Source organism: Poecilia formosa, unplaced genomic scaffold, assembly GCF_000485575.1.
Source record: "Poecilia formosa unplaced genomic scaffold, Poecilia_formosa-5.1.2 Scaffold1, whole genome shotgun sequence".
Lineage (NCBI taxonomy): Eukaryota > Metazoa > Chordata > Actinopteri > Cyprinodontiformes > Poeciliidae > Poecilia > Poecilia formosa.
In genome coordinates, this window is record NW_006799940.1 from 6,915,597 (window position 1) to 6,924,813 (window position 9,217).

General features: G+C 39.9%; 1 protein-coding gene across 1 annotated transcript in view; it reads left to right on the forward strand.

Annotated features, from left to right (window-relative positions):
* The window catches only part of LOC103135080 (methyltransferase-like protein 24), a 35,582-nt gene that overhangs the window by 22,006 nt on the left and 4,359 nt on the right, over window positions 1-9,217 (forward strand). The window contains exons 3-4 of the mRNA XM_007547677.2: window positions 1,906-2,039; window positions 8,497-8,716. Coding sequence (XP_007547739.1) covers window positions 1,906-2,039; window positions 8,497-8,716 — 354 coding nt within the window. The remainder of the gene's footprint in view (window positions 1-1,905; window positions 2,040-8,496; window positions 8,717-9,217) is intronic.

Genomic DNA, 9,217 nt, shown 5'->3' on the forward strand with positions numbered 1-9,217 from the left:
AATGGCGAGAAGAGGGAGGAAGATAGCGTGTGTTTTGTGGGAAGCCGTGAAAGGGAGCCGTCCGTCATCGACAGTGACAGACGAGGGTGGAAGCAGTCTGTGCGGGAATCCTCTGCATCCTCGGCTGTAATGCTGACTGACACAATGTCTGGTGGAGCTGCTACTCTGAGAGATGGCCTGCAACACAACTGTCCAATCAATAGCAGTCAGCAGTATCTAAGCAGGCACTGGGAAAACACAGAAGAGAAAACGTTCTCTGAAAGGCGTACAACAAACACCGCAGGGACACTTCCTCTCATGCTCTCAGAAATTTTGGTATTCAATTACAGCAATAAGCTTTAAAAAAAAATGACTTTTTATAAATGGTGTTTCTGTCTTACAGTGCTCGTAAGTCAGCAGGTCAGTCCATGTTGCTGCACATTATCAGTGTCAGACATTGTGGAGCATGTTTAAAATTCAAAAATGAATTCAAGTAATTCCCGAGACCACGGCTATTCCAGCGTTAGGTACGACAAAGACACCCTGAGGGTAGAGATGAAAGGGAGGCCTGACTAACCTGGTGCTTCTCTGCTTGACCCGTCACTGAACAATATGACTGGAATTTCTTTAAGGCCACAGCAAGCTGCTCTTTCAAAAACTGTAAAAAAAAAAAAAAATTCAAATTTTGAAAGGGATGCAAACGTACATGATTTGGCTTCAAATGTCAGTTTTTAGCCAACAATGGGTGTGATTTTACAAGTGACTGTAAGAGATTGCAAACGATTTCTTTTATGAAAGGGCTAATCACACCCACATTCTCAGTCATTTTTCTGCATGTCAACACTGATTGTTCAATGTAAGCTAATTATACACTGCAGAGTACGAAGGAACACACACACACACACGCGCACACACACGTATCTCCAGGCATGCTGTTGTGTTTGCGCTTAGTGTGAGACAGTTAGACTTTTGCTCACGTGCGAGCCAACAAGGTTCCTCCTTGTGCAAACTGAAGCTGAAGAACTAAGAGACCAGCATGTGAGCGCTTGAACAACCTGCTCTCATGCTAAAAACTCAGCTACGTGCAAAACGGCTAACCTACGACTAACATGTTTTTTTTTTATGTTTCCTTAAGGGTTTTTAACACATATTTATAAACACCCTGTAAGTTTTTATTTCAAAGTCTCCAGTATTTAATGTATTAAAACATTGGTGACTCTCATGAGAGCCAGAAAGAAAAACGATCCATTATAGTTTAAGGAATGAATTCATATGTGGAACATGAAAACCTTGAAATCTTGACGTCCTTCTGATCGTCTTTGCTTTCCTGCTTTTGTTTTATCCCTGCAGGACCAAGAAATGTCAGTCAATGTCTGAGCTCCAAGCCCAGCTGTACATCATGTGGAGTATTACACATATTGAGATCGAACCCCAGAGGTCACACTTCATTTGCTATGATCAGATTCTCCAGCCATTTGCAGGCATTTATAGCAATAAATAAAATTAAAAAATCAACAAAACGTTGATATTAGTATGTTCAATCAAAGGAGACAAGACTCGATGCGCATGCAAATACACACACATAAAGTCAGTTATTAGATTCATTACTAATTTAACTCTAATACAGCCACTGTTGACTTTTATAGGATGATTTATGCTGTGTAATTTAACACAGATCACGCCTCTGCAAGTTGTGCTTAATAAATTGAGTCATCAGTTCTCTTCCCCTATCTGTTAACAGATGTTTTATTTTAATACAACATAAACTGAAAAGTGAGCCAATATTACTCATTTCCAATTTGGTGCCTGCTTTCGCTTTGCAAATACGGCTTTTGCAATGTTTCAGTATTTGAAATAGTCTGATAATTGTTCCAAACAGACAGCTGGTGTCACATGTACATATTGTGTGTCTGTGTTTGTATCCAGGTAACCTGTGCTTCCATTGTTAACAATGATGCCACTACAGGAGCATCCACTGGTGACTGGGCTGTGTGCCTCGATCCAAAATTCAGCATAACCCACAGGATGGAGAGCAAGAACTGCAGGGTGTACTCTTTTGGGTGGGTATAAGGAAAAGTTGATCCGTCCATGCTGTGCATGCTTAATATATTTGTGTAAAGGGGCAAGCTAAAGTGCAAAATAATTTATTGCTTTTGTGTAAATACATATCGATATTTAAAAAAATAATTTAACAATCTCTGCATCACTTACAATCAGCCAAAAATAGGATCCCTTTATTTCCCCCCAATATTTTGTATTTATTTCCTCAAAAGAATGCATTTTTACTATGTTTTAGCTTTTTTTTTTTTTATGTAGTCATTTTGAATGAGGTCCACCAAATCACTAAGGTGTCTTGACCGCATTGAGGATTGAGGGTTAAATCCTCCCAGCTGAATTATGTCGAGGATTGCCGTTTCTTGGCGGGCTATGCCCTGCCTGCTCTCCCTCTGGCTGGGGTTAACAGACTCCTGAAAGGCATTTTCTGCAGCGAGAGAGCTTATTAATTTGACTGCTGAGAGACAGCACAGGTGTCCTGGCATCAAGACACAAAGACCCTGCGAGTCGGTGGGGTCAGTTCACTCCTGATTCTTCATGGGTGGTTCTCACTGGAGGGGCGTTAATTAGATAGTGATACTCTGGGGCTGACTGATGGGAATCTCCACTTATCAGGAAAAATAATGTTCTGTAAAAGTATTCACACTTTTTGAACTTTTTAATATTTTGTCTGGTTAAAATCAGATTTTTTTTTATTTTTTTTTGGCTTTCATTTTTTAAGCTAGAACAAAGCAGCAAATGAATGTAAGAACTTATATTCTGACCATATTAGTTAGGCTTAGCTTATAAGACAGAAAAGTAAAACAATAACTGGAAAAACAGCACGTGGGTCACTACTTCTTTGCTTTAAAGGAATAAAAACCTTCTTTTCACTTTTTCATGCCGTCCAATTAATCCTTTGAGAACAATTCGTGATGAAATCAATACGCTCAAGTCACCCCTCAACTCTGCCAATGAAGGCAATAAAAGGAAGATGACGACAGAAATTTCCTTGAACATTTCACTCTGCAGGGCTGTTTGATGTGCTCCCTATTTGACCTCCCGTTATTGTGCACACTCCAGCCGAGTTCTTGGTCATGTTCTTGACACAAAGCCGGGCATGCTGAGCATCCTGCCATCAGGACTGGTTTCCACCACTTTATTTAGATTCAAGCAACAGTTCACAGCTGCACATGGAGCTGGGTTATAAAGGAATGCAAAACACAGGTGTCTCTGCGTACAGCCTTGAAGTCATCACATCTCGGAGTACGTATTTACTGGCTGTGCCCCTTTTGTTTTCAGTTGATGGACCTCATTTGCTGTGTGGATAATGAGCTGAAGGCAGCTGTGTCTGGGCAAGATGAGCAGCTGCTCTCTCATTGGTCGGCTGCTTGTTGCTCGTGTCTGGAGAGGGATGGTTTCAGGATGTTTTTCCACATGACAGATCACTTATCCACTTTCTCAACCCCCCCACTATTTATATTTGGAGTTAATTTTTTTTTCCTATAACCTTCCTACACTTCCCTCTTCGACATGGTGTTCTGTAGTTGAGAATGAAACAGCTCATTCTGAGAAAAGATGAAGAGGGAAAAGGTGAATAGGTGAATGGAAGTGCAGGGACTTGATCACGGAAGGTCAACTTCAGGTTTGTGAGCATCACTTTTAACGACATTTAAAACTTCTTAAAATAAATTCCTTTTTTTATTGCAGTAGCATGATCTCATACCGGAAAATTCTGAGAAAATATCCTACCTTTAATTTTAATACAATTAGTCAACGGGAGAAAAATACTATAATACATTTGCTGCATGTTTGTTTTACATGTTTGTTGCGTCATTACTGACAACAATTACAGCAGTCATTGTCAGGAACCTATTTCCTTGCATTTTTAATATGACACAGAGACACATTTCTCATAGACATCACTTAAAATAGGAAATACAAGAGAACATCACTTTCAAGTAAGGCAGATGTGTATTGATCCTTGTTATGAAATGGCTACATGAGAACAGCTCCTTGCCGAAGCGAATCCATATGCAAAGTTAGAGCAATAATTCACATTTGAATCAACTTGAACTTTGACAAGCAAGGATGTACCCAAGTTTATCTTGTCGCTGCACACAATGAGAACGAAAGTAAGGAAGTGAAGCCAAATCTCCAAAGCTTACTGTTAGACGGCTGCACAAAGATTGACATTTGGAGGTCACAGAGGCTTTTTAACAACCACTAGATGATGCATAAATATCTACCAGTTGTGTGCAATGGCATTACCATCTTGAACATAAGCAAGTTCACAGAAATTGTTTAGAAAATTAAGCTGTGCTCATCCCCAGACCTAAACCTTGTAAAGGTGGACTGGCCAGAGACGCCCTCTTATTTATGACCCAACCTTGTGAAATGTTTAAGAAGTAGAATAGACATTGTATCAAGAAGTGTCTCCAGCAGCAGCAGAGGTAGCTGTCACACCAGCAACTTTCTAAAATGCAATTATTAGTCGAGATGTGATTCTTTTCACCCACTGGATAAACACAGACTCAAATTAAAGGTTGGATTTTTCAAGGTGATATTATGTTGCTTACACGAGGAGCTTGACTTGTTCCAACTGCTTTTTGCACATCTTTATCAGAAGGTGCAAACAAGTCTGGATTTACGCCGCATGCACTTGTTTTCCCTTTACAGTCTTTTGGTCATGACTGAATGAAAACCTGCAACATCAGAGGCATGTTTGACCTTTGGTGGGCTCAACAAAATTAGAGCAGAAATCTAGCGTGTGCCCATGTTTCACCTTGGACCGGCACATTTGACTCCATGTTTGGTCAACACAGCACTCTCCCTTATGTTCTTTTAAACAGACGGATCGACTGAGACAGATTTGTGGTCTGTCTGCGTTTGAATTTTTAATCCTCTTTCGTTCCATTCTTGTGGGTGTCCATGGCAGCAGACTAGTTGTCATTCTGCCACTTAGGTTTATAATTTACACTACAGTCTGAAGAGGTTTTTCCATTCCTTTACCACGGTATGAAAAGACCCAACTTGTTTGCAAAACCAGTCATTATTTTTTTTTATTTTATTTTTTTTTTCATCAGAGTTCACCTTCTCCCGCTGAACTACAATCAACTTGTCTTGAAGTGCAGAAAAGATTTGTCTTCCCTGAAATTGGTGCACAACCGTCCTTGAAGATTCAAGGCCATGCAGCTACAAATTTAGAACACTTATGTAGGCTAGCTCTTCGGCAGGGAAGTAAAAATACCTTCACTTTATTATAAATGGACCATGTTTGCTGTCTGAGGAAATGTAGTTTCTAACACATTGAGCAGACGGGCAATATAACCCTGTGATTATTATCACTGAATCCAAAGCAAGTTAATGGGGTAAAGTGTTTTCTTTTATGCAAACAGTGAAGGAGCAGGTAGAATTAAATGTCATGATTAATTTGCTTCCCTGCTATAAAAATATTCATTGATCATCTCTAGATTCATATGGCTCACAAAAAGCTTTGTGTCTGTATCACATCAGAAGAACAGAAGAGACCAACAAAGATCTTTTTTTTTTCTTCCTATTGTAATACACTCAGCTGTAAGGTACGCTCCACTGACGAAGGAAAAAAAAACAAGTTGCAACTTCTCTAAAGTTTGGGAAAGTTTTGTCATGTGGAACCAAAATCCAAGTTGTTATGGTGTAGGGCTGCTTGTCATTAGATGGTGCCAGAAAATGTCATTTATGTGGAAAAAGGGCTGAATAGAGATAAGTGCTGAGACATTACAACAGAATCTGAAAATGAAAGAAAAGAGGAGCCATACAATCATAGCAGACCAACCAAATTGGTTGTATGATTAGTATAAGAAATTGGTTTCAGAGAAGAAGATAAAGCTGTGAGAATGTCCCAGTCATTCACGTGACTGCAGCAATTCAACAAAAACAACCGAAGGTCACAATGCACAAAAGTGAAGACAGTTTAAATGGAAGAAAGATCATGATAGATGAAAGGTTTGCAGCATTTGTGAGATTTGAAATGCTTTAAGAAAAATAATCCACTCTGGCTTTAGCCCTTCTTAGATTTACCATTAGCTCTAGCCATTTATTTTAAATGAAGACTTCAGTAGGTAACTACTTCAAAAAACATGCACTATCCCTTTTTAGTAGAATTTTCTCCACACTGCTCAAGTTCATGGTACCCTCCATCCACAGTGTCTCTGCTCTTGCACGCCACTCTAATGTTAGAAAATGATGGCGTTTTTCACTACCGTCATTCAGAAAGGCTTTTGTTGCATTGTAAGCCCCCCCTTTTTACTCCCTGCTGGGATGTGGGCGATACCTATCATCTGCAGTGTTACTGCAGTCATTCACTCCAGAGAATGGGAAACTGTCAATGGCAAATTTAGTGCTGTAAAAAAGAGACATCGTCTTTCATGTCAGTCCCTCGCATCTACTCGTCTCTCATCTTCCTGCAAGTGGGATGCGTTCGGGGATCCGGCGCCTCATCTGTCGAAGAATTGTATTCCCACTGCCACAATTACAGGGTAAAGTTGCAGCACAAACAGGATACATGGGAATGCAGAAGGAGAAACAGAGTTAGGGGAAAAAGAGGAGGGGATAACGTGGGATTAGAAAAGGGAATCCGAGGCAGACATGTACAGGGTGTCCTTTGTTTTGTTTTTTTTTTAGTTTTATAGAAATGTCCAAATAAAGGCGAAGTCACTTGAAACAGATGATCTGAGGAGCTTTACTGCAGCATATAAAACTTAAGTAAATCACCAAAGGCTGCAGCAGGCTAAGACATGGGTGTGTATACTCAAGACGAGTCGCATCATTGCTCATTGTGAACTTTATTGCCCCATATCACAAGCTTCAAAAAGAACAAACACTTACGTCGATAATTGCGTCTCACATCGCCAAGTAATGACATTTCCAACAGGGTTGATTGAACCTCAGCAGAAAGTTGCTCGCCCCAGCACAAGATCCAGGTCGTCTTCATGCACCTGTAACTAAACTAAACTCATAACGCTCACCTCACACACAAAATGCCGCCCGCAATCAGAGACCACCATGACAGCATGACAGGCTAACAGAGAGAGAAAATACGTAATGTATGGCTCTTACGAGCAGCAACAAGTTCAAAAACGTAACACAAAAGAAACAGGAGTAACCAAGGAGAGTGACAAAATTTTCTCTACCGTAAGCATCCAATATCTTCGTGTGTGCTAATAAAGTAAGGACTGTACCAAAAAATATTCAGTTGAGTTTATGGTGGCAGTATTGTTCACTTCATTTATGCTCATGTAGAAATGCTGAATTACTATGATCAACAGAACTCTGTCTTACGATGTTAAAATTTCATCTAAGAAAGTACGTTTGTAACTCATCCCATCCACACTAAGCTAAAAGGAATTAGTGGGTTGCTGTGCTGTAAAGATTCTTAACACTCATATGGTAAAAATGTTTTAGCTTTTCCCAATATTTAGTACAGATGTTTCTGATCCTCAGAGAATAAGGCCTCAGAAATATGGCCATTTTATGGGTTGTCCCCATGTTTTTGATTTTAAATGAAAAATTAAATGAGTCATTTCTGGGTGTGTTGAAATGCTTTTTTAAGAGCAGACAGTTTTGCCCTCTTTAGAAGGAAATACTTTGCAGATCATTTTTCAAAGAAACATGTCATGCTTTTCCAATTTCCTTTTTTTTTTTTTTTGCTTGTATATTTCGGTTTTATTTGAAGTAATTGAGTCAATACAGTGTTGTATAAAAGGATTTAGCCTGTGACAGGCTTCCTGTATTTTTTTTTTTTTTTGTCAATTTCCTTTAGACCTGTACTGTTAGCACATCACTCATATAGCACCTGTCTGACAACATGAAGTAGGCTAGGTGATCTCAAGAAGAAGCCCATCATCCCCTGATCTGAAAAGAAATTTCAAGAACAGATGAGAAACAGAGTCCCCGGAGTCTTTCTGTCTGGAAAGAGTTACAAAGCCATTTTTGAGGCTTTGGGACTCCAACAAACCACAATGAACGAGTCGCCAGCCTACTATTATTACCACTAGTGTGACTCAATGACCTATCCAGAAGTTTTCAAAGGGAACCTAAAGCAATATCTGAATCCCAGTATGGCCCCTCTTGCATCAGTGTTCAGCCAGGTATTGTGAATCAGAGATTTAGAGAAATGGCAGCAGTAGGGCAGTCGATTGCTGACCAAAAACAACATAAAGGCCTGACTCACATTTTTCAAATAGTAATAATAATAATAAAATGTAATAAGACTTAGGAAAATATCGTGTTGACCAACAAGAAAGATGTCAAATCATTGTGAAGAAGTGCATTACTCATTACATCTGGTGTAAAATTAGATCTGAAATCTGCCAGTCAAGCTATCCCCTATTTGGCAGAACTGAAGACTTGGTCAAAATGCCTTCACAGTGAAAAGGTTTTTTAGTAGTAGTAGTTGTAATTGTGAATCTTTCTTTTTTTTTTGGTTCCTGTGGTCTTCAGGTTGGGAGTGGATGATCATTCCCTGGAGCATTTTCTTGCACGATCAGGTTGTGAGGTCCACTGCTTTGATCCTAGCCTGGAGCAACCTCACCTACAAAAAGCTGAAATGTGGTTCCACCGCATCTCTATAGACTGGAGGGACCCCAGTCCAGCAATTGCCCCTAAAAGACAGGCAAGCAAGAAACTGGCCACCATCCTCGATGACTTTGGACACAGAGACGTAAGTGGCAACGCAGATCTGTATTTATTTATTTTGTTGTTTCAACGTTATTTGGGCGCTCCGTGCAAGTACCGATCCATTCGTGCACCTCACCACGAATTATTCCTCACTATGATTCCTCTCCTGGGTGTCTGTCTCAAGATCCAAGTGAACATCCCACCATTTCAGCTGGCAGCTGAAAGATCCGAATTTAAAGACGACTCTTGGCTAGAAAGCCTCTTCTTGTATATACTGTAGATGCAGGTTTTTTTTAAATCCTAGTTCAACTCCAATTTCAACTCATTTTCTGGAATCTGCCAGTTTATTGCAATGATTCAGTTTGTGAAATGCACAAATATAACATTGTTGTTGTGTGTGTAGTGTTTGGGTGGGCACAGTGTGCTGGTTTACTGAAGACAGTAGTCAACCTGCTTGAAATGCAGGGCCATGCACACATCCTCATAATGAGATTTTAATGTGAGTACTCGGTGTGCCAGCGGAGCAAGCAAAGGCACTGGCAGA